Source organism: Rhinolophus sinicus, linkage group LG10 (assembly GCF_036562045.2).
Source record: "Rhinolophus sinicus isolate RSC01 linkage group LG10, ASM3656204v1, whole genome shotgun sequence".
NCBI lineage: Eukaryota > Metazoa > Chordata > Mammalia > Chiroptera > Rhinolophidae > Rhinolophus > Rhinolophus sinicus.
In genome coordinates this window covers 33,636,905-33,662,500 of record NC_133759.1, presented here as the reverse complement: position 1 = coordinate 33,662,500, position 25,596 = coordinate 33,636,905, and the positions used below count along the sequence as shown (strand labels likewise).

At 38.8% G+C, this 25,596-nt stretch overlaps 1 protein-coding gene across 1 annotated transcript in view; it reads left to right on the top strand.

Annotated features, from left to right (window-relative positions):
* Positions 1–25,596, top strand: part of RYK (receptor like tyrosine kinase) — an 82,803-nt gene that overhangs the window by 10,484 nt on the left and 46,723 nt on the right. Inside the window, exon 2 of the mRNA XM_074314085.1 lies at positions 15,392–15,513. Coding sequence (XP_074170186.1) covers positions 15,392–15,513 — 122 coding nt within the window. The remainder of the gene's footprint in view (positions 1–15,391; positions 15,514–25,596) is intronic.

Below are 25,596 nucleotides of genomic sequence, written 5' to 3'. Positions count from 1 at the left end.
ATTTTCCCTACTGTGTGCTGGATAAACACTCTTGGCTTTTGTCCTGGGACTCAGTTAAGTTACTTGGAAACAGTTTGATCCTTTCAGGTCTTGCTTTTAAGACTTGTTAGCTAGGACAGACGCAGTTCTCAGTGTAGGGCTAATTATTCCCCACGGCTGAGTCAAGACCATTCTGTGTACTTTCTCCAGTGACCTGTGAACCATAAGGTTTTTCCAGTCTGGCTGGTGGGAATAGGTGCTATTCCAGATCCTATGTAGGTGCTGGACATGGTTACCTTTTGTCCTTTCCTGTCCTTGCTCTGATCAGTACTCCGATGAACACTCGAGATCTTGGAAGTTCACTCTGCAGCTTTCTCCTCGCTGGGTCTTTGTCCTGCATACTCTACCTGTCTCTGTCTTTCTGAACTCATATACTTTGTCTGGTTTTGGTTGTTGTTGTTGTTATTTCAGATGAGAGGGTTAATCTGGTCCTGTTAATTTTGTCTTGTCCAGAAAGAGAAATGGCCAAGGATTATCTTTTTGATGTTTGCATCTTTTCAGAAATTGTTTAACTCCTTAAATTATTTGTTAAAGGAGAGAATTTAGTCCAATTTAAAGAAAAAGTTCTAAGTTTTGTGTGTGTGTGCTTGTACATGTACACAAATATGCGTGGGTATTATATATATCATGGTGTGGGACAATATTGGACTTGGAGTCTGCATACTGAGTTTTAATTCCATCTCTTCCTTCTGCTATATGTGGGTAGGCAAGTAATCAATGTTTCTGAGTGTTGATTTCCTTATGTATAAGATGAGATGCTTTTCAACCAACAACAGGATGTGTTATTGCAATTGCTGTCATGTATATGAAAATGCTACATAATCCTCAAAACAATTTATTTTAGTTATTGGTCGGGGATGTTTTTGGATGAATACCCAAATCGTAGAATGTTAGAAAGAGAGGTCATTTTGATGTCATATGGTTGATTGATTGCCTTCACTAGCAACATATATCACTCACTCACTGAACAATTATTTGAGTGTATCCTAGGCCATGTTATAGGAGTCTGGGACATATTTCGGTGAAGAACACGTAAAGATCCTTGCCTTCAAGCAACTAAATTCTGGTAAAGCGCTAAGTGACTTGCCTGAGAGAAGAATCCAGGTGCTGGACTCCCAGTTCGCACTTTGCAGTGCTTCCTGCTGCTGGCAGGGGGAGCGACGCGTGTGAGTTTCCCCTTGCGCTTGGAGATCCTGGACAGAACAGCCAAGTCTAAGTTACAGCGGCCTCCACTGCTGACTGAGATGGAGAACATGTTCCTGTTGGCTATGAAAGAAGCTGAATGATGACTGTGTCAAACTATGAGTAAATGACTCCCTCGCTCTGATAGGGCCGGACCTGCAAGGCGTGTATGAGCTGGTCAGATCATTTTCTTCTTTAAATAGGGCAGGGCCAATGACAGATTATTTTCCAGAGTATCTTTTTACCAGATACTGGAACATTCTGGGACTGTCGAATGGCATACTTCTTATTTTCTGCTGTAGCACTGGAAATTATGGGATATGTCTTTGTTCCTTATTATCCTTGGATAGGATTTGGGAATCACCTTTAACAGCTCTCAGTTGTGGTCCACATCACGTCTTTGGGGGAATTCTTTTATGGATTTTGTTTAGATGGCAGTATTTTCATCTGAATCATGCATTTGAAATCAAAGGTGACCATACTCTTCCTTTGACTTCACACAATTTCTCCCGAAGGTGACATCACAGGTACTAGAGAAGCAAACCTGAGTGCAGCATTTGTGTTGGTTAGCTCTGGGCTTCCCTTTTCAGGGATCATGGATTACAGTGAAAGCTGCTCCTATCTGAAATGTAATCTCTGCAGGATAGTGGTGGGGAGATGCCTAGTAAGTGGATTTTTGCACCCTGGTTCTTCGTTTGTTAAAGCAGTGGTAACTGATAGCAGCTCCAGTGGACTGTTTTTAAGTGAGCTATTGATTTTGACCACATAGCATACACTTTTTCTGAAATGGCGACATGAGGAAAGGTGCTCAGTGACTACGGACGCCCGGCTGTTCCTTGGGAGGATCAGGAGGTTCCCTTCCTTGAAATTGACTCCCCAGTCACCTCTCAGGGATGAAAAGGGTGGGCCAGCTTGCCTTTCCTCTGAGGAGGCCAGTCTTAGGTAGGAGAAGTGGAGGCATCCTGGAGAAAGGGGTGGAAGATGGGGGCATATTCACATTGTCTTCTGTTGCCCGTCACACGTATCTTCTTTCTCTTAAAAACTCAATTCTTTTTATACTCTCTCTATGTACATATAAACACTTCAACCCAGATCTATCAAGACATGAGAAAAACAGGAAAATGCTGAATGAACAGAGGATTACATGAAAAATCTTATTTAATCTGCAAGATATTGTTTAAAGAAGATTTATGTGCTTTTTCTTTTTTTAATTATGAAGAAATGCCCGTTTCCTACAGTCTGACATTTGTAAATTCCTTGTCTGATGTTGTAGTTAAATATTCGGTGTCAGTTAATTTTCTAGGTATAATTTGACTATAGCTAGATTTATTAGATTCTGCTGGACAGATTCTTATATCTATTTCAGCTTGTTAGCTTCCATAAACTAGGAAAATTTGAAATAAAAACTCTGTATTTTCTTTTAGCGTTGATTAAAATATAGAGCACTTAATGGTTTTCTACATAGTAAGTGATTTTGGCTTTTTTTCTCTGGCTCATATACCACACTGTCCTCAGATCCTAGAAGATTATCTTGACTAAATACATTTTTTATGTACGCTTGACTAGCATTTGGAAGCTGTGGATGGTAATCATTGAATAATAGAAATTTGGCTGACTTTTAGGAGCCGTGAATGACATCATAGGAAAAGAGAAGGTTGCGGCTGAGGACGGACCGTCACATCATCTGGTTTCCCTCCCTTGTTTTATAGTTGAGAAAATTGATGCCTGGAGAAGGTGGTTAAATAATTGATTGCCAAAGGTCACTCAGCTACTTATCAGCAAAAACTCAGCTTTAGTTCTCTTTCCATGACATCACTTTTATTTTCTTGCCTTAACTGATTTCTGACTTTTAAAAAAAATATATCATTTCATCCAATTCATCAAAATCCATCTTTGATGTAGTTGATTTTTATCAACAGCCAGCCGTTCATGCATCTAACATTCGAATAGCTACGAATGCTAAGACCCCCGCTCTGCTTGTGAGGTGTGCAAGGTAGTGGGGAAGGCAGGCATGTAAACAACTTCCTGGAATCTATTTTGTTAAGTGCCAGTAAAGGTGGCTCTTTTTGTGAAGGGATTTATTTGCTCACTGACACTAGTCAGCCATTGTAGCTTTGGGAAACCAGTAGTTAACTGTTAAAATCATTTGGAAAAGTTTTTGAACTATTGCATTATTTGAACTTGAGGCAGACAGTCCAGGTCATGTAGAACACAGGCCTGAATTAAGTTTGAACTTAAGATTGTCTAGGGTAAAAAGAATTTTCTTGATGGTTGTTGAGCGTTTTGTAGGAATAATTTTGGTTTTTCAGCTTGGACTTTGGGTTCTTTAAAATTATGAACAAACGTGTTTTCTAATAAGAGAGGAACATTCCTGCTTTGCTGAATTGGCAGTGAGAAATTTAAGCCTGATAATGGTAATTGAACAACTGAAGTGTTTTTCATCCTAGGCTAGAAGAGAAAAGTTCTGTACATTCTGATAACAAAATGCTACCTCTTCGGTTCATGGCTGTCCATGCTTGTTCCTGTCTGCCTTCCAGCAGCGCCCCTTTCCACCCTCCCCCACTCTGCGTCACCTGCCCCGTCCTGTTGCCTGCTGGCCCTTTCCCTTTTGTGCTGTGGAGCTCCAGTGCTGTATTGAGGTCTCCTCTGACTCTTCATAGTGCTTCTCTATCTTCTCAGCTTAACTGAAACCTCATTTACTCTTGTGATAATTTCCCCATAAGCCTTCTAGTTACTGGAAACGAGTTTTACTACACTCCCCCATTTATGGGGCAGGAAACAGCTCTTTTTCTTTCTTTTTTTTTTTTAAATCATAATTTGTTGAAGTAAAATTCACATAACATGAAATTAACGATTTTAAAGTGGACAGTGCAGTAACCGGTAGTACATACACTTTGTTGTACAGCTGCCCCCTCTGCCGTGTTCCAAAACACTTCCATTGCTCTGAAGTAGAACTTGCCCATTGTGCACTTTCTTCTCCTCCTTCTCTCCCCCTAGTCGCTGGCAAGCACCGATTTGCGTTCTGTCTCTATGGATTTATCTGTTCCGGACATTGCGTGTACATGGAGTCATGCAATATGAGACCTTTTGTGTCTGGCTTCTTTTATTTAGCATAAGGCTTTGGAGGTTCATCCACACTGTATCACCTATCAGTACTTCATTCCTGTCTATGGCTGAAGAATATTCCATTCTGTGGATGGACCACAATTTGTTTATCCAGTCATCTGTTGATGGGCAGTAGGGCTAGTTCCATATTTTTACTATTATGAATAACGCTTCCATTAATATGCGTGTATATGTACTTGATTGAGGACCTGTTTTCAATTTTGGATATATACCTAGGAATGGAATTATGGGTCATATGGTAATTCTATGTTCAACTTTTTGAGGAACCACCAAAGTGTTTTTCACAGTGACTGAATCATTTTGCATTGCTACCAACAGTATACAAAAGTTTTAATTTCTCTACATCCTCACTTACACTTGCTATTTTGTTTTGTTAAAATTTTATTATTTGATTAAAGCCATCTTAGTAGGTATGACGTGATAACCTCGTTGTGGCATTTCTCTAATGACTAATGATGTTGAGCATCTGTTCATGTGTTTGCTGCTTGTATATGTTTTTTGAAAAACTATCTGCCTAAGTCTCTTTGCCCGGTTTTTAATCGAGTTTTCTTTTGTTAAGTTGTAAGAGTTCTTTATATATTATGAATGGTTCTTTATCAGATACATACTTTGCAAATAGTTTCCTCCATTCTGTAGGTTGTCTTCACCTTCTTGATAATGTCTTTTGATAGTTTTTATGAAGTTCAATTTATCTATTTCTGTTGCTTATGCTTTTAATGCCATATCTAAGAATCCATTGCCAAATCCAAGGTCATGAAGATTTATCCCTATGTTTTCTGATAAGAGAGTTTGTAGTTTTAGGTCTTATATTTAGATTGTTAACCTATTTTGATTAGTTTTTATTTTTAGTGTGAGATAGGCGTCTAACTTCATTGTTTTGCTTGTGTATATCTACTTCTCCCAGCACCATTTGTAGAAGAGACTACTATTCTTTCCTCCATTAAATGGTCTTACCACTCTTGCCAAAAATCAGTTGGCTAGAAATAATATTAATAGGTTTATTTCTGGCCTTGGTCTACATGTCTATAGTTATGTTGGTACTACACTACTTTGGTTTCTGTGGCTTTGTGGTGAGTTTTGAAATGGGGAAGTGTGAATCCTTCAACTGTATTCTTTTTCCAGATTGTTTGGCTATTGGGGGCCACTTTCAATTCCATATTAGAGAACCTGCTTTTCCATTTCTGCAAAAAAGACAGAATTTTGATAGGGATAGTACTTCTAGATCCCTTTGGTTAGTATTGACACCTTAATAATAGGTATGTCTTCCAAGCCATGAAGATGGACTGTCTTTCTATTTATTTAGGTTTTCTTTCCCATGCTATTCTCATTCAGATAGTGAGCATGGGTAGTCCAAGAATTTTCTTATTTCAGCCCTGTTGTCAGTGTTGATTGTGGAAATTCTTGCCAAACTTTGATCTTCTCTTTTCAGTTCATAGTGCTTTGCCAAATTTTACCTTTTAGTATATCTGGGTATTTTAACGGAAAGTTGGAGGAAGGTGTTTTAGTTATTACATAATTTATAGTTAGTAGTGTTAATCTTGATATATCAAAGATCTTACCTTTACCAATGGGACTTTTTAATTGAGTTTTGTTGTTTAAAGGTTTTCTGTAGCTCTTACTGGCCTTCATGGATTATTTTAGGCAGTAATTGGATTTTTCTTTAGTTAATTGCTACAGCTGTATGTGTATTTCTTTAAACATGTTTTTGACCAGTTTAACTTAGCTTTCATATAAAATTTAAGAGAAGAAAAAATAAAAGCATGTAATAAAAATAACCCATAATCCATTATTCATAATCAACCACTGTTAATATTTTTTGGTATTTCCTTTCTTTTTTGAGAAACAGAGCACACACATCGTGTGTACACATATACTTTTAACTTCATTGGACACTTATTATCACCTATTGTATGGATGATCTATTATAGGTGCCAGACATTGTTAAAAATTTGCTGCATTATATAGTTTGTATCTTGCCTGTTTTTTAGTGTTACATTCGAAGCAAAACCTAGTTCATTAAAATTTATTTGTAACACTCCTGTTCATGGCGTCATAGTTTTTTCCAGAGTTTTTTGGTCATTAAAACCTATCTTCAGAGGGGAAGCTCAATGTGTCACATAGATGAACAAGAAGGGATTTGATTGAAGGGATGTAATGGCTTAGGGTACCACCTCTTTCTTAAAGAAAAAGTTATTGAAAACTATTGTTCTCTGTTATGGATGCATTATAGTTCATTAATCACTGTTCTGTTGTCATTCATTTACATTGTTTCTTTTCCTCAGTTTTAAATTTTTTGATTAATATCTTTTCACCTAAAAGTTTGTATCTGTATTTGGTTTCCTTAGGATGGATTTTTATAAGTGGAATTACTGAGTCAAAGACTATAAATATTTATAAAACTTTGATATGTATTCACAAATTGCTTGCTTGCCATCGCCTGCCTAACATTCAGTATTATATTTAAGAATATAAGTGTTTCTGTTACAGCATCAAATACATTCTTAAGAAAAAAACCTTCAAGATTGCCTATTCACTAAAAATAACAGGCCTTATGGGAAAAACAAGGTTAAGGGCAAACCACTCAAGACCTCTGTGATTTTCAAACCAAGTACTAACAAAAACATAATTGGTACCTTATGAGATGACTTGGACAGCCCAGTCAAACCACTTTTAATAGTTGGGGCTGCCTCAGAGAAGAGTTAAAGACATTAAAACAAAATAGGATGGAAATTGCTGGCTTGCGTGGTGTTGAGATAGTGCAGATAAAAGTAGCTTTCTAAGCCAGTGGGGCTGCTTATGTTATAGAGATGGCATAAGAGGAAGTGCAACTTGCTGTGATCCAGGAATGACACAAAGGCTGGTAGTGCTCCTTTGTGGGGGCCCTGGCTTCTGGGGCCCATTTTCAGTTTTCTTAAAATAGGGCTGAGGGGGTGCCTGTCTGGGAGTAGCTGAGCTGAGTGGGAATCTTTTCCTTTCCCACTGAAAGTTATAATTCTTTACCTGCTTTTCCAGTTCCCCTTGCCTGGGAAAATGCAAATGTGAACTGACACATTTTCTATGTAATACTGGCTTTGTTATTTTATTTACTAACCATTTATAAGCTGGTGTTACAGGAACCTGTCTTTTTTTTATTTTTTACAGTGCAAATTTCTGGAAATATATGTATTTTTAAATTTATTGGGGTGACAATTGTTAGTAAAATTACATAGATTTCATGTGTACAATTCTGTATTACGTCATCTATAAATCCCATTGTGTCTTCACCACCCAGAGTCAGTTCTCCTTCCATCACCATCTATTTGATCCCCCTTACCCTCACCTTCCACCCCCCCACCCCCCTTACCCTCTGGTGACCACTAAACTATTGTCTGTGTCTACGAGTTTTTGTTTCTCATTTGTTTGTCTTGTTCTTTTGTTGTTTTTGGTTTATATACCACATACCAGTGAAATCATATGGTTCTCTGCTTTTTCTGTCTGACTTATTTCGCTCAGCATTACACTCTCAAAATCCATCCATGTTGTCACAAATGTTCCTATATCATCTTTTCTTGCTGCCGAATAGTATTCCATTGTGTATATATACCACAACCTATCTTATGACAGAACAGACTGTACTTGCTCGTTTGATTGGCAAAACTTTGAATCTCATTTTCATGGTTTATTTGAAAAAATTCAAACCCTTCGCAATCAGGAATTCACTACCTTAGTTAATAAAGAATGTCCATTTCAAAACAAATGTTTTTAAAATCTGTAGTCAGAAAACAGCAACTATTTTTAATGATTGTATTACAATTTCTATACCTCAGTCGAGGGTAGTGAATTTCAAATTTTCAGTTTATTTTGGTGGCCAGTAAGTGTTTACCGATATGGGCCACAGGGCTCCAAACTGTCAGCAGCTTATGAATATTAATTTATTTGTTAATTTATTCATTATGGTTTTGTAGTGACTCTCATTTGTGGCAATGGCTTCATCCAGGATTATGCAGCCTTCAGTTATAGCACCAGGGAGTAGGGGACTCAAGTCAATTCAAGATTGGGTGTTTTCATGGTGGGGTATCATGTCTCACGTAGGCTGTGGGGAGAAAGTCGAGGGTACTGGTAAGTAATTGAAGTAATTGGGATTGAGGCCTGTGAGAAAATGAGAAGAGTGGGAGAAACAGAGGATTATGGGCACTGGAGATATTCTGAGCCCTGAGAATAGCTGTTCTAACAATAAAGGGAAGGAGCTGAGCAGCTGCTAGCTATTGAGATATTACAGTTTGAGATTTTGGAATAATGTACATATTACTACTGTCCGTAGAAATGGGTAGCTTTAGTATGGGTGAAAGTTGTTGAAGAACAAAAGGAATATTGAAGGGCAGGTTGAGTGTGGGTTGGTCTCAAGGACATTGGCAGTCTGCCATAATAAGTCACCGGATAAGGATGTATAGAAATTTTATAAACTGTTTCCACAATCCTTAATGAATGACGTAACTAAGATACTGGGGAGAATAGAGGGTGGCATAGTTTGATGGCATATTCCTAAACGGAAGTGGGCCTTCTGATAAGGATACTCAAGTAATCAGGCATATGAAGTGGTCGTAGGGATCCAGGGCAGTGCCCACTGAGGGTGGAAGAATGGGTCCTTTGTGCTTTATCGGGCCAGCTATGCTTCAAGAAGATGAGGTCGTTGGAAGTCACTGGGGCCTTAGGGGATGACAGTATAGAAAAGGGTCATTGAAGAGAATGGGTTGTGGATGGCTGACCAGGTAATAAGCATGCCAGCAAAAGTTGAAGTCCAAATAGGTTTTAAAAGCTTGAGGAAGTTACAGACACCTGTCCTTGCCCAGACTTCAATTAGAAGGTTGTGAAGTTGCTCATGTGTGTTCCAAGGGGATGTTTTCTCGTTAGGAACCATGGTTTCTGTGTAGAATGTGAGTTGGTAGGACTGGAAAGACCTTGAGCAGTTTGGGGAGAACAGATGTCCCCAGGATGCTGGGAAAAGAATTGACTGTATCCCTCAGTCTCATGAGAGGTAAGAATTCAGAGAATTTCAAGTAGGATTTAAACCACAAATTATTAAATGAGTGTGTGGTGGCTTGAGGACGTGCTCGCCTTTTGTTCTTTATTTCTGTTCTGCCTACAGCTCTTTTTCATCCAGCTTGATGGGAGTTGAACTTACAGAACGCCTAGATCTTCTTGAGGCTTTGAATTGTGTCTGGAAAACTTAAATGTTTGCACATTATTGTTATTACCAGTAATAACATTATAGCTATTATTTATTAGGACCAGCGTTCTTTGCTTCCCTGTGAAAGATGTTTAAAGTTTAAATTCGGAAGTTAAGATTATTTCTTTATAAGACTTATGTTAGTGCTAGTAACATTCTGTGGTATACAAGCATTTAAAAATTTTTTAAATAGTGAAAGTTTCCAAAATGAACAAAAAGATACTGTATAAAACACAGTGGACATTAAACTGACAGTAGTATTAGATCTCAGATCTCATTTGTCTTGATCCTTTTGTTTTATTACTGTATTCAAGCTTTCTAAGATTAGAACAAGGAGGGAAAAACTGTTGTTGACTCATTTTCCCCCCGCTTTTAAAAAAATTTTAGGTAAACTTTACATGTAATGAAATGGGCAGATTTAAACTGTATATAGGTGGTTGAGTTTTGGAAAATGCATGCACTACTCCAATTAGAAATAGATCACTTCCGTCATTCCAGGAAGTTCCCAGTGCCCCTTTGCATTTCAGGTCACCGGTCTCCCTCCCACCCCTTTCCCAAGCAACCACGCTGATCTGATTTCCACCAGCATAAATTAGTTTTGCCTGTTCTAGAACTTGATATAAATAGAATTATATAGTCTGTACTCTGGTGTTATAGCTTCTTTCGCTCATACAGTCTTTGAGATCCATCCCTTTTGTTACAAAGTCTCAACAGTTAATCATCATTGCTCATTGGTATTGCATTGTATGAATATACCACAATTCGTCTATTGATGGACATTTGTATTGTTTCCTTTTGGTTATTCTGAGTAAGTACTGTCAACATTCCCATACAAGGTTTTTGTGGACATGTGTTTTCATTTCTTTTGGATAACTACCTAGGAGTGGAATTACTGGGTCATAGAGTAGTGGCATGTTTAACTTTATAAAAAACTGCCAGTTTTCTAAAGTAGTTGAGCACTTTTTACACTCCCAGCAATGGATGAGGATTGCAATTGCTCCACATCCTTGCCAACATTTAGTCCTTCTTGTGGGTCGAAATGAATCTTATTGTGGTTTTAATTAGTATTTCTCTGATGACAACTGATGTTGAGTACCTTTCATACACTTATTGTTCTTACAAAATGTATGTTCACATCTTTTGCCCATTTTATTTAATTGGACTGTGTTTATTTTTGGTTTGTAGGCGATCTTTATTCTAGAAACAAGTCTTTTTAAATAATTTTTTTTATTTTTCAATTATAGTTGACATACATTATTATATTAGTTTTAGGTATACAATATAGTGATTAGACATTTACATAATTTATGAGGTGATCACCTCGATAAACCTAGTACCCATCCGACACTATACATAGTTATTACAATATTATTATGTTCCTTATGCTGTATTTTACATCCCCATGACTATCTTGAAATTGGCAATTTGTACTTCTTAATCGCTTCTCCTTTCCCAACCCCACTCCCATCTGGTACCCTCAAAATGTTCTTTGTATCTATGAGTGTGTTTCTGTTTTGTTTATTTTGTTCTTTAGATTCCACATATAAATGAAATCATGTAATTTGTCTTTCTCTGTCTGACTTAATACCCCCTAGGTTGACCCATTCATATTGTTGTAGAGGCAAGATTTCATTCTTTTTTATGAGTAAGAACAAGTCTCTTTTTTAGATGTGTTGTGAATATGTTCTTCCAGTTTGTGACTTGAATTTCATTTTCCTAATGTCTTTTGAGGAACATAAATTTTAAATTGTGGTGACAACCAATTTATCACTTTTTTCTCTTTTGTTTCATGTTTCATGTGACCCGTCCAAGAAGTATTTGCTTACCCCAGGTTGTGAAGATACTCGCATTTTCCTCTAGAAGCTTTATAGTTTTAGCTTTTACATTTAGGTCTATATTGAGACTGATTAATCTCAGATCAGTTTTTGTGTGATATGTAAGATAGTGGTCCAGGTTTCCCTCTCCTCCATCTCTTTATCCAGTTGCTTTAGCATCTCTTTAATAGAACTGCCTTGGTGCCTTTGTTGAAATTTCATTGGTTCTATATTTGTGGGTTTATTTTTGGATGCTGTTCATAGATATGTCTATCTTTACACCAATACCACACTGTGTTAATAACTGTAGCTCTTCATTTGTGAAATCAGGTAATGTGAGTCTTCCAACATTGTTTTTTCTTGTTCAGGATTGTTTTTTAAATTTCATTTTAGAAATAATTTGTTTCTTCAAAAAAATCTTTGGGATTTTGATTAGGATTACTTTAAATCTATAGATCAATTTGAAAGACTTGACATCTTAATGTTCAGGCTTATCTAAGAGAATGTGTCTCTGCACTTATTTAGGTCATCTCTAATTTTTCTTAGCCGTATTTTGTAATTTTCACTGTAGAGGCCTTAAATATTTTTAGATTTATTTCTAGGTACTGGTATTTTTTAATGTTATGGTATTGGTTTTTAAATTTTATGTCCCAATTGTTGCTAATACATAGAAATACAATTGTTTTTTTAAATAGTGGCCTTGTATTTTGAAACTTTGCTAAATTCAGGAATTTATTTTAGTAGATTCCATAGTTTTTTCTATACAAATAATCCTATCATCTCTGAAAATGAGTTTTAGTTCATCCTTTCCAGCCTTTATACTTTTTTGTCTTAATACGTTGGCCAGGACCTCCCATACAAGGTTGAATGGAATTGATGGAAGACATCCTTGCCTTGTCTCTGATCTTAGAAATAAGAATTTAATAATTCATCATTCAGTATGATTATCATGTTAGCTATGCTCTTTATCAGACTGGGGAAGTTTATGTCTTTTCCTAGTTTGCTAACAGTTTTTACCATTAATAAGCTGTGAATTTTACCAAATGCTTTTCCTACATTTATTGAGATGATCTGAGTTTTTGTTTTATTTTGTTAACATGGTGAATTATGTTGATTTTTAAAGGTTACCCTTTCATATACACTTGGTCGTGATGTTTTATCCTTTTTATATATTGCTGTATTCAGTTTACTAGTGTTTTATGGAGAATGTTTTGTATCTATGTTAATGTGGAATGTTAGTCTCTACTTTTATAATGTTTTCGTCAGGTTTTAATATCAGTGTGATGCTGGCCTCATAAAATGAGTTAGGAAGTATTTTCTTCAACTATTTTCTGCAAGAATTTATGCAACGTTGGAACTTTCCCTTATGTAAGACTCAGTTCTCATTTCTGAATTTATTGTTTGATAGAATTCATACTTGGAGCTTTGGGGGAAGGTTTTCAATTATTTGAATTTTTAATTTTTGTCAATTTTGGTAAATTGTGTTTTGCAAGGATTTTTCTGTTTTATATAAGTTATTGAATTTATTGTCAAAGTTGTTCATATATTTTTATTTTTTTTAACATCTGTAGGATTTGTAGTGATGTTCCCTCTTCATTCCTAATCTTGGTAATTTGTGTTTTCTCTCTTTTTTCTTAATCAGTCTTGCAAAGGGTTTTACTTTTATTAATCTTTTCAAATAATCATTTTTTTCGCTTTATCCTTATAGTTATTTTTTTTTGTTATGGTATTTGATCAGAGATGGTAGCCTATATATTATTTCTACTTAGAATCCATTGTTTTTAATGTATATAGTCTAATTCTTAATGATTAACTCCCCCTTGTTTCATGTCCCATAATTGTACTGTTCAAATCGTATGTCTGCACTAAATTTTTACCTGTTTTAATCTTTTGTATTCTGAGAGGATCCTAGTTTTTCCAACTATGATTGTGGATTTGTCTGTTTCTTTTTTTTTTTTTTGTATCGGTTTTTGCTTTCTACATGTGAAGTTCTTTTGTTAATTGCACTACTATATCTTCTCATGTTTTTTATTAATAAAATTTTTCTTATTAATTTTATATTAGTTAATGTGTTTATTAATATAAAATCTTTTTACATTGAGTTCTAGTTTGTCTCATGTTAATAGTGCCTCATTTAGTTTTTTTGTCTTTTATTTTTTGCCAGGCATATATTTTAAAATTTTGTTCACGGTGTGTTTCTTGTAAACAGAATCAATCTAGACTGGAATAAGACAAAGACTTTTTTTTTTTTTTTAATATTTAAAGAGTTTATTTGAGCCAAACCGATAGCATATGATGGGGGGAGCAAGATCGCAAATGTTCCCGACATTTTTTAAAACAAGCAAATATATGCTATTTACAATTATTGTGATTACTGATGTTTTCTTTGTACCCAGCTTTCTTGTTGCCATTTCTCTTCTTTCTCCAACACCTCCAATCCTCTCCCTCCCTCCCTAGATGTTTGCTAGCACTTCCTGTCCTGCCAGCAGGGAGAGCCTTTTGCAGAAAACCTCTAACTTTCTCCCATTGCATTCAATACCCTCTATAATATAAATAAAGCAGTGTTACCCAGCCAGTGTTTAAGCTTTCCCTTATGTAAGACTCAGTTCTCATTTCTGAATTGATGATTGTATTAGAGTCAGTTCAGAAAGGAGGAAACTAATTTTATAGAAGTGCCTGTAGCAGAGTAATTTGTTTCTATATCTGTATTCTTGGAAAGTGATAGGTCCCCATCTTGACTCCTCTGTATAACACCAGGTGTCAGACCCATGGTATAGGCTCAATAAATATGAAATTTACATTTCAGTTGGTCTCCCTGAACCTTTTTCCCACAACATGTGGAATATGTAGGTCATGCATTACTAGAGGGACACCTAAACATAATTTTAAAGAACAGTAAATCAATTGAGAGAAAGTTACTCCCTGCTTTTATTCTTTCAGTTCTTTTGGGTTTTCAGTACTTTTGGATTAAGCCTCTGTTTGAGTCTTTACCTCTCAAACAGTTGCTAATACCCCCTTCTTCCTTTTTGTAAACAATGAGCTTGGCTCAATGGTGAGCACCAGTATTTAGCTAGAATCTAGTTATATTGTTTTATTTTTCTTTTTGTTGATTTTTTTGGGTACCTTGTATTTTTTTCGCAATAATTTCTGATTTTCTACTCAAGATAGTGGTTTAATATTGCCTTTAAAATTTTTGTTTTAAAAAATTGAATCAATTTTAAAGAAAAGTATTAAATAGACATAGGAGGAAAAGGCATGACGGAATTGGAGAACTTGGTATGTGTCAGAAGTTGGATGTGGCGCTGGTCAAGAATGTGGTATCGGAATCAGTGAAATTTGGGAGTGACGTCTCTAGCATTTCTCAGGTGTCTCAATTATTTCTGCTTTATCAGCAGTACTATCTTGTTTCACAAGTATTTACTGAGCATCTGCTTTGTGCAGAGAACTGTCTGAGAATACAAGGAGAAATATGGTGTTCTCCACCTTGTAGCCCAGGTAGGGAAGAGGACGTGTGTTTGTGTGACAACTGGTGTGAGTGTGCCATGCTGACAGAGCAAGCAGAGACTACCTCTGGCGGGGGCTTGAGGCCTTGGCTCACGCAGATGTTTTTACCCATGTGCCTTTCTTCTCTCCATTTGAATCTCTTCCTAAATGCACATCAATTTTGTGGGGGAAAGGGGCTTTTATTTGTAGGTGTTATTCTTAGAAGCACGGTGTCCAAAAGGAAGTGTCACATTGGCCCTCAGAAGACAGGGTGGCTACCAGAGTTCTGGTTCCAGCACACCTATGTTTAGCCGGATAACTACTTAATTGTTTTGAGCTCCAGTTTCTTCATCTTTGTTGGTATTGATGAAACCTAGTGTTCTTCCTACTTTATAAGGCAGCACATGTGGGCGACATTTGTGATGTACATTTGTACATCAGTATTATTTTCACTCTATCATTAGTATTTGAAATAATGATGGTTAATGTCTTGAGAGTATTTTAGGTGTTTAATTCTTTTTTCTCTATTTTTTTCCCCTAGGTCTTGATGCAGAACTTTATTATGTGAGAAATGACCTTATTAGTCACTACGCTCTGTCCTTTAACCTGTTAGTACCCAGTGAGACAAATTTTCTGCACTTCACTTGGCACGCAAAGTCCAAGGTAAGAGAGGGGTCAACCAAAGATGCCGAGACAGGGCCGCCCAGGCTGGACCTGAGGGTGGCCCCCGTCTGTAAAAAGGGTCAGTGGGTGGTGTAGGCAGGCTGTAGCAGGGCTGGGGCGTTTCACATTCATATTTTAAATCTTTAACTTATTCCTCTAGGCTTACTCAAGTCTTAAAATGAAGGTAGCCATCGTTTATGTGCCTAGCTCATGACAAACCACTTATATCCTTTTAGGCTCTGCAGACAGGGATGATCTAGTTTGAAGAGGGGACATGTTGATTTGCTAATGACTGCTGTTATGGTGAAGCCACATGAGCGGGGGGTGGCAGAATCGGTGAGCTAGGTGTTTTACACGTTTAATATAATGGATGTAGTTCTCCCATTGATGGAGAAATGGTGAGTACTGTGCAGCTGCCTCAGGCACCCGTGTGCTGTGGCTGAGCTCCTTCAACTGGAGGGAACCTCTTGCCATGTTTACTTTTGCTGAATTCTTCAAAATTCCTCTGACTGTCTGGAGTCCTTGAACACGATCCGTTTCCTCATAGGTCACAGAGTGGGAGGCTGAGTGTAGAGCCCACTTCCCCCAGTCAACTTCGGTTTCTTTTATAAGCTTTATATATAGACTTCTGATCAGGATTTTATTTGGGAAATAAAAATAGTTTTGCTACTAAAAACAAATAAGAATACCTAGTGTTAGATGGTTTTTAAAAAGTGTTATAAAGTGGTGTCTGTCCTGTATTGTTGCAAGTCGTTTACATTTGACCACTTTAATACAGATTTTCATTTCTACTTATAAAGCAATAATGGTTATTGGGAAAATTCAAATATTACAGAATCGTTTTAAGAACTTTTAAGACTTTGTAGATCTCTACCAAAAAGTAATCATTGTTTATAGTTTGGTATACTTCAAGGTTCATTTTTTCCCCTTTTTAAACAAAAATGGGATTTTATGACACATGTGTCGTATGGTACTTTTACCCCTATCTAACACTAAATATTTTAAGTATATTTGTTTGCCAATCAGATAAGTAAAAATGATTATATCAATATGCATATATTCATATTACTATATACACTCATGCATACATTATAGAAACATATGCACATACAAATACATGCATTAAAATATAGCTGTTTGACTATTGTGATTAAAGTTGTGTTAGCTTGGATCCTGGGTAAAGCATATGTGCCTTGCCATCTGGAGTACCCCAACTGTCCAACATTGTTGCTTTGGGGTATTACAATATGGGAGGTACTCTTTTAGGAGTGGCTAGATCCCTTTCGGGTGAATACTGCAAAAACGAAGGTCAAGAGAGAAAAAATCAGGTGAAATAATTAAGAACATTTATTACCTAAGATATGCTGAAGTGCCAAAATTAGCGGTAGAGATAACTCAGAAAAGGTTCACCTGAGACATTTTAATTTAATCTGAGATATGTCAGTTTCAATGAGTAAGCACCTGAATTCTTCTTCAAATCAATTTTGGAATTCTTTTTCTGGAATGGCCATCAGAGCTGTCGTCGTATTACCCTTGATGTCCTGAATGTCATCAAAATATCTTCCTTTCAGTATTTCCTTTATCTTCGGGTAAAGAAAGAAATCATTGGGGGCCAGATCAGGTGAGTAGGGAGGGTGTCCCAATACAGTTATTTGTTTACTGGCTAAAAACTCCCTCACAGACAGTGCCCTGTGAGCTGGTGCATTGTTGTGATGCAAGAGCTATGAATTATTGGCAAAAAGTTCAGGTCATCTAACTTTTTCATGCTGCCTCATCAGCACTTCCAAATAGTAAACTTGGTTAGCTGTCTAGTTGGTACAAATTCACAATGAATAATCCATTTGATATAAAAAAAATGTTAGCAACATCATTGCAACAAGTTCGCGAACTTAATTGTCAGACTTCGTATGTCCTTTACCCAGATTCACCAATTGTTACTGGTTTGCTCCATTTACTTACTTTATCATTCATTCTCTTGCTTTCTCTCCACCCGCTTGTGCACACTTTTTTCCGCTTGAACTGTGTGAAAGTGAATTGCAAACAATTGTGTCTCTTTACCCCTAAATACATCAGTGTGTATTTTCTAAGAACAAGGGTATTCTTTACATAATGAAACCACAATGATCAAAATCAGAAAACTTAATATGGATACAATACTATTATTTAATCTATGGTACTCACATTTTGTCCATTATCCCAATGGTGTTCTTTATAGCTCTTATTTTCATCTGATTCAGGATCATGCATGTAATTGGTTGATGTCCTTTTAGTCCCCTCTTAATCTGGAACATATCAATGGCCTTTATTTCTTCCCCTTGACATTTTGGAAACATGCGTGCCAGTTATTTTGTAGACAGTCCCTTAGTTTGAGTTATCTGAGGTTTCCTTCTGATTAGATTCAGGACTATCTCTTTGGCTAGAGTACCGCAGAAGTGCTGTCCTTCACATTACACATGTCAGCTTGTCCCATTACCAGTGATGTTAACTCTGATCAGTTCACCTGTTTTCTCCTTTATGATGGATAAATACCTGTGGAGAGATCATTTGAAATTATATTTGAAAATCCCATTCCTCATCACTCATTCAACCACTAATTCTTGTATCTATGTTTAGAACTAGGGTTCACTTTTCAGCCAGTGCTGGTTCCTTCTCGCTGCAAGAGGTCAGATCTGCACTGGCCAACTATTTTGTGGGAGTTTTGTAGAGGGAATTCAAAATGTCTGTGGAGTGGCTGGTCTTGAATTTTAAGTTCCCCTGCAACTCTGAGATCCAGTGTTTCTATGAACATTTTTCAGGCAGAGAAGCTTCTTACATTTTCCAAAAGTTGATAATTTTTTGTTACTTTTTCTATCTTTAATGTTGATGAATATAAAAACAAATAATATATATTTTAAGATAAAGAAAAATCTAAAGAAATAATAGAGATTTTATTCTAGGTACTCTACTGACCTTGAAGAAGTTGTGATTATTTCTGGGCCCAGTTAGGAAACAAGAATGCTGTTGTATCATGAGAATGTTTCCTGGGCAAGTGTACGGGTAGTGACTTGTGAATAAAAAGACAATGTGGGATGTGACAGTTAGAATTGAACCAAATTTCTTCCTCATTCCTTTTAAAAAATACATTTCTACTGATTATTTTATCTGGAATGAGTTTCAGGAATCTGACATTACTGATAGTGGGTGCTTGAGGGGTTTTAGGAGCTGGCCCAAGGAGGAAGTTGGAGTAGAGGAGAGTAGATAGAAGAAAGAATTCAAGTGAATGCATATGTTTGAATGGGAAACTTATGTTTGAATGGTACATCCATTTTCTTCACATTATCTCATAGAGCACAATTTCTACACCCCGTCAGAGGCAGGTATTAAATGCCATCACTAGTACACATTTGGCTGCTGTTGCTGCTGTGATGCTCCTGGTAAGGCAGGCGTTCCTGGACTTGTTGGAGGGCGTCGCCATCTATTTACAAATCTATGTCAAAAGCCTAGAGCACCTTCTAACACTTTCCAAGTCCAGTTGATTCTCTCTCATACCTTAAATTCATCTCCCACCTCTCCCGGGACCTAATTCCTCAACCTTAGTCTGGGTCTTCATTGTTTCTTACCCGCTTTTGGAAATGGCTTTTCTAACTGATCTCCCTGCGTCTGTACTTGCCTCTTGCTGCACCTGCCTCAAAGTGCTCTAGGGCTCTCGGTTGCCCCCAGGATAAAGTTGTGATTTCTTAGGTGTCGACTGGCCTAAATAACTCTCCAGAAAATCCACCAAAAGAGCAGTTTATTCGGGAAAAGACAAAGAAACGAAACCACCCCAGCAGTGTGGGTATGCACACCTCAGGCTCAGGCTGGAGCTCCAGCCGGCTGCCCATGTGCAAAAAGAAGAGAGCCTCTCCAAGATGGCCTCTCTCTCTATATGAATCCCTCTTCTGGAAATTACCACAGAGTTTAACAGGAAGTCGGGACTAGAGAATTAACAAGGGGCCCAGCTCCACCCATAGTCCTCCCAGCTCTGTGGTTAATCATCTTAAGATGCCAGTTCGCTTTTATAGAAAACCTTCATGATCTCGTCGCTGCCTTTGTTTTCTGTGTTCTCTTCAGGTAATTGTTTAGTGCCATTGTGCTCTGTTCCATTGCTGCTGTTTGCCTGCTGGAAATGGCCTTTCTCTATCCTTTATCTTATTAACCCCTGTTTATCTCAAAATCAGACCTGGTGTCCCCTCAGCTTCGGCTGTGTCAGGTGCCCTTTTCTGTACCCACAGTGCCCTGCTCTTTTCTCGCTCATAGCTCTCATTCTTATAATATATTGTGAGAATATTGTAGTGATTTTCTTTTCTGTCTCTCTCCTAGATGCTGAGCACCTCAAAGCTAGGAACCCCTTTTCGTCTTTTTCTGTGTCCCCAGTCAGTGCCTGGTCTAGAACCTGGTACTTACAGGCGCTCCTTAACTGACTATAGAAGAGATACAAGCAGAAGCCATAGGGCACAGCTCATCAGGGAATCTTCTGAACAGTAGAGCTTTCAGAGATGGCATATGCTGCTGTAGGACCGATGAATTGCCTGTTTCTAAAACGTGGAAGTGTAGGCTGGGCACACTTGGCACCAGTTACACACATGGGCTTTTTCAGGTATTTTACTCTGAGTAAAGTAGAGTGAATATATAGCTAAACTAATTTCACAAGTTCATCTGTAACAGGTATAAGAATTTAGAGGAAAGTAATCATCTTGTATCTTAAACCATTTTATAGTACAAAAACTAAGGAGTATGTGTGTGATAATCCAGTATCAGGCTTTGGCTACCATTGCAGCTCCTAATTCCAGTTTTAGGTCATAATTTCTGGTGACGTTAGCACGGTTGATTAATTGAAGTTTGTTTATTTTAAAAATTAATCTTTTGAGTATTCAATATATGCACATGGTACAAAATTCAAAAGGCAAAAAGGGTATACAATGAAAAATTAGTTCGCTATACCTTAGTACCACCCCCAAGCAATCCAGTTGCCTAATTCCCCTTCACTGAGGCAAACACTGTTACCTGATTCTCGTCTCCCCTTCTAGAGATTGGTACGAGCATGGATAAGCGTGTGTGTGTGTGTGTGTGTGTGTGTGTATAACAAGTAATATACTGTATACCTTTTATGCATTTTGCAGAGCAGTGAACGATGTATCCTGGTAAAGCTTCTCTGTTATTGCATGTAGAGTTGAACATTTTTTCCCTTCAAATGACTGCATCATAGTACGTATGTTGTTATATGATTATAGTTTGGTTTATTGGTCAGTTATTATGAAAGGAAACTAAGACCCAGATTTGAGAAGAGACTTGCTTCAGATGGTAGCAGGGGCAGAGGCAGCAGGAAGTAGAGATGACTTGAAATGGGAAAGTCACACGGGGCGGGGGCGGGGGGGGGCAGGAGAGAAATGGAGGAGGATTCTTTACCTGATCATTTGCCTCTGGAATGCAGTTATGAATTTTCAGAAGGAGGGTCATGGCTCCCAAGCTCTAACACTTTATCAGAAACTCTCAGTTCTTTTTAAGATTTTGCCAGAAGATGAAATATTTGCTTCCGGAGAACTCCAGAACTCCTTGGTATATCAATTCATATTGCAGATATTTTAACATGCGTTTTCACACATCAAAGCTTTTGCTAATAGTGTTGTTTTCCAGTGTTTACACAACTCTGTTTTGTCTTGCCAAACAGATTGTGGTCTCCTTGTAGGCTGGAGCTGTGTCTTATTCTTGATATGTGTGTCACATTGCCTTAGCGAGTGGTTGATAAATACCACTGGTTAATTGCATTTCCAGATGGGATGAGAACTCTGATTTTGCTTCTCTTTCACAGGGCCACACAACTCAAAAAAAGCAACGACTACTGTGTGGTCTTAACAAATAGGTTTTTCTATATTCCAGAACATTCTCCAGTATCCAGCAAAAAACATGCAACTGAATCTCTTATGTCAGTATATATTTTAGATAGCTGAAAGGAAAAGTATACCAGCAAGTAGCAGCTACTCCCCGACTAGCCCCTACCCCATAGCTATTCTCTGGTTTGAGGAATTCTTTATCATTGTTAGGAGGGTCTGTAGGGAACTTGACCAGAGTTCCTGTAGCAGCCCCTGGGGGCAGCCTGCAGTATTCCCTGCAGAGGAGGGTTTCGTCAATGAGCAAGGCAGCACTTCTGATCATTTCAGAGAAAGTAAAAGGCTGTTTGGCTGTAGACAAGTATATTCACTTTACATCTGTACTGTGTTCCAGAAGGAAATGGCTTTACTCATCATTTGCCTATTTGCAATTGCCATTTGTTTCCAAGTAAGGGAAGATTACCAAAAATGTTTATTTTTTAGCTTATTCAAATATTTATATTTTCTCTGGTTTCTTTTCTGAAGTATTTTGGCTCATTCTCTTTTTCTGACAAACAACTGCTGTTCAAATTTCCTTTGTTCCAGTAGATTATAAATGTTTGCTATAGAACAGATCTGTTTCTTCAAAGGATTATTGGCAAAGGAGATTCCATATAGATTGATACATGCCAAAATAGAGAAAATGGGACTTTAATAATGGGCAGTTTCTTCTTTAACCCCAGAAACTTCAGTTTTAAAGTTTATATCGTCAAGAGTCTAGAGGGAGACGAGAACTCCCTTGCGAATGCCTCACATGTTTCAGCAGCCCCTCCAAAAGGGAGCCAGCAAAGGGCAGGCTTCCATGCTTCCATATTTACTCCTCCTGGCTGCTGTTCTGGCCAAAGAGCTGGCCTTCTCAGACCTGTGACTGAGCCGCTTCGCCACCTCTCCTCATGCGGCTCACTCTCCCAGCTCCTCCTACAGCTCACTTCCCTCCCTCTTGCCCTGCTGTCCCCCTGTCACACTGAGATGCTCTGGTTCGGGTCTTGTCCCCGCCCTTAGCCTGTAGTTAGGCACCCTGACCCCATGTGCCGTACTCTGTCTGCTTTCCTGGGGGTTCTGGTCCCTGGTTAGCTGTGCCTCTGCTTATAATAACGAGACCTAAAATAAGGGAGACAGTAAGTGTAGAGAAACATCGTAAGTTTGGTTTTGAATCTGTTAAATTTGACGACCATATTAAGATTATTAGATGTGTCTAGTAGATAATTGGGCATATCGGAGAGGTTGAAGATATAGGAGAGTGAGAGAGATGAGTTGATAACACACAATCCCATCCGTGGTGAAATGGGCAACAATCTAGTGTACTAGGAGAGAAGGGCTTATCATTTGGAGAGGAAAATAGGTCTTTCCTTGGGACTGGAGTGCAGAGGATGGGTGTTCCAGCAGAGCTGCCTCGTGCTGAAAGTAAAGGCAGAAAGGGGGTTCCTTTGCACTAGCCAAAGGGGGCAAGAGCATTGTCTGAGAGTGAGGAAGCAGGCAGGGCAGAAAGTGGTGCAGTGGTGGGGTCCAGTGAGATTTGGGGTGAGAAAACTAGTGAGAGGGGTTTAGTGAGGAAAGGACAGCTGAGCAGGATTAAGGGCCTACGCGAAGCTTGGGGATCAACCTTGTGGAAGAGCACTGTTCTCTCCTGGGATGTGATTTCCTCCAGCAGTGTGGGGCAGCAGTAGAGGGAGGGGGGTCAGGATGCTGGGGTTGCCCTCTAAGGGTGTGGAGGGAGTGAACTAGTTGAGGGTGCTGATAATGATTGTAGCACTAACATTGTCTTTGGGGGGCACAGGCTGTGGGAAAGTAAAACCCGATCAGTGGTTGGGCTAGAGAGGAGGGAAGTAGCTTAATTAGCTGTTACGTCTCAGCTATGAGCACAGCACTTGGCTGCTGTTAGTTTGGTGCAAAAGTAATTGTGGTTTTTACAATTATTTTTAACCTTTTAAACCACAGTTACTTTTGCATCAACGGAATAAATGTGTTTCATAAATGTTGGCTGAGTTAGAGTGGCGGAGCTGTCTCCAAGCACTGGTTCTGTAGGACTCAGAGGTAGTGATGGGATCTTTGAGAGGACTGGATTTTTGTATTGGTTTTGGTTGTGGAGCAGTTCTGTAGTATGTAGGAACACTGAATCTTGACTATCGAAGCCACCAGGAAGATGGCAGGAGACACAGTGAGCCAAGGGCAAGGCCTCTGCAAAGTCCTTTGGCTGTTGTTGATGTTGGTGTCATGAGAAATGGGCGTTATGAGTAGAATTTGTGAGCTTACGAGTATAGGTGATTTTTCATGAGGAAGGCATGTCTAGAAAGGACCAACTGATCCTAAAAGAATGCTGACCCTACTGCCTACGCCCCGAGGGTCAAGTGTAGGAACTGAGTGATAGCCAGGGGAGGAGGTGAATTCTAAAGAAAGCCAGGTTGGGGACAAGCTGGGGGAGACATTTGTGAAGAGGCTAAGAATGTGAGGAGCTGTTTAGAATAGTGGGTTCCCAAGATGGGGGACAAAACAGAAGGGCTGTAGCAGTGTTCTTGGCAGAGCACACGAAGGCGTATGTGAGACTCTCTGGGGTCAGGAGTCGGCTGGTGCTTATGGGAAGTGCAGTGGGGCAGTAGGGTAGCTACTCTGGAACGACTGCTAATGCCGCTGGGGTCTGCATTTATGGGAGGGGGCCTCTGCCAGACTGACATTAATTATCCTATTTGATCCTCACAGCGTGTTGTATTTCTCATTTTACAAAAACCGAAAGTCCGAAAAGTTAATAATTTGCCTTAGGGGCACACGGGCTCATGGTTCCAAATCCAGTTCTTACTGACTGTGCACTTGCCCTCCATGTGTTGTCCTGTTCAGAGATAGCATTGATGTAGGGATACAGTGAACGCATTCTCTTCATGTTAGTCAAGGACAATTGCTAGTCCTGCCGGTTCTTGGCCCAGGCTTGCTGGGCTGTGGCTCTCTACCACCCCCTGGTGGCAGTGCCGGTATTGCGACGTGCGAAGGTGAGCGTGAACACTGCTGAGCTGTGGTACCACTGAGTCAGACGTGCAGCAGCGAGAACATTTCCTTTGTTGCACTTACCAGGTACAGCCTTTAGCAGTTGTTTGTACTTCAGAGCAGTAGTTTCACATTTGCATGCCCCGGCAGCATTCAGGTAAAATGTGAAAAGAGAAACCCCGAGGGAGGTAAGTTCATTGGATTGAGCCCTTCTTATCCATGGGCAAACACCCCCTGCCCCAGTCATGCCCTGGGCCACCCTTCTCTTGCTGTCTGGGATATTTTTTCTTCTTAACTTTCATCTTATCATTTCATTGGCTCTTTTCATTAGCATACAAACACATTTTAATATTGCCCATTGAAAAAGAGAGAAAGAAAAGCTTTGGAATTTTCTACCTCCCACTCCCCTTTCTAGCTACTGCCTGGTTCCATTCTTCCTGGTTAAGTTTCTTAAAGAATGGTTTCTTGGACCTCTTTCCTACCCCTCTTTCCCCATCTCACTGCCCCATGGCTTCTATCAGTCCTAGCCCTCCACCAAAAGCACCTTTGTGGCCACTGAATGGGAAAGGGATACTATTTTTATCAAGACCTATGGGCAGGACAGAGTAATGTGCAATATAAGGCCTCATTGAAGATCTTGAAGGTAGCAGCCATTCTGAATTTCAGCTGTTGTTTTGCAGTCGGGATTGTTTCTTCCATGAACATCTATCTGTCTAGCAACAGGGCTGTATTTATTTATTGATGATGGTTGGTTCTCCGAAGCCACACTTTGCAGGCCAGGTATTGACAGGTAATATTGGTGTTCCAGGGATATCTTCTTAGTCACCTCTCTTCCCTTCTGGATTCTGAATCACTTGAGAAGTAGATACAGAGGTTAGATGGGCATCCCACCATTACCTTTCTTAATGGTGAAAGTTAGACTGGAGAATGTGGCTTAGATATTCTATGAGAAATTCGTGCCTTGGAATTGGCTTATGGGATGAGTCGGTCTATGGAGCAGACCTTCATGCAGCAGCCACATGAAACCCCTCAGAGCTTGGGTTTTATCAACCAGAGAAGGTATTGGTGACTAGGCATGGTCTGCAATTACACAGCTCAGCTCAGCGCCTCTTGGTATCTGCCTGTCCAGCTTTGTCAGTGGTTGTGTAGTGCTCATCAGGATTTCTGCATTCTAGATGACAGGTTTTATAGGAGAGTGGCGGTACTATTCTGGACATGAAGT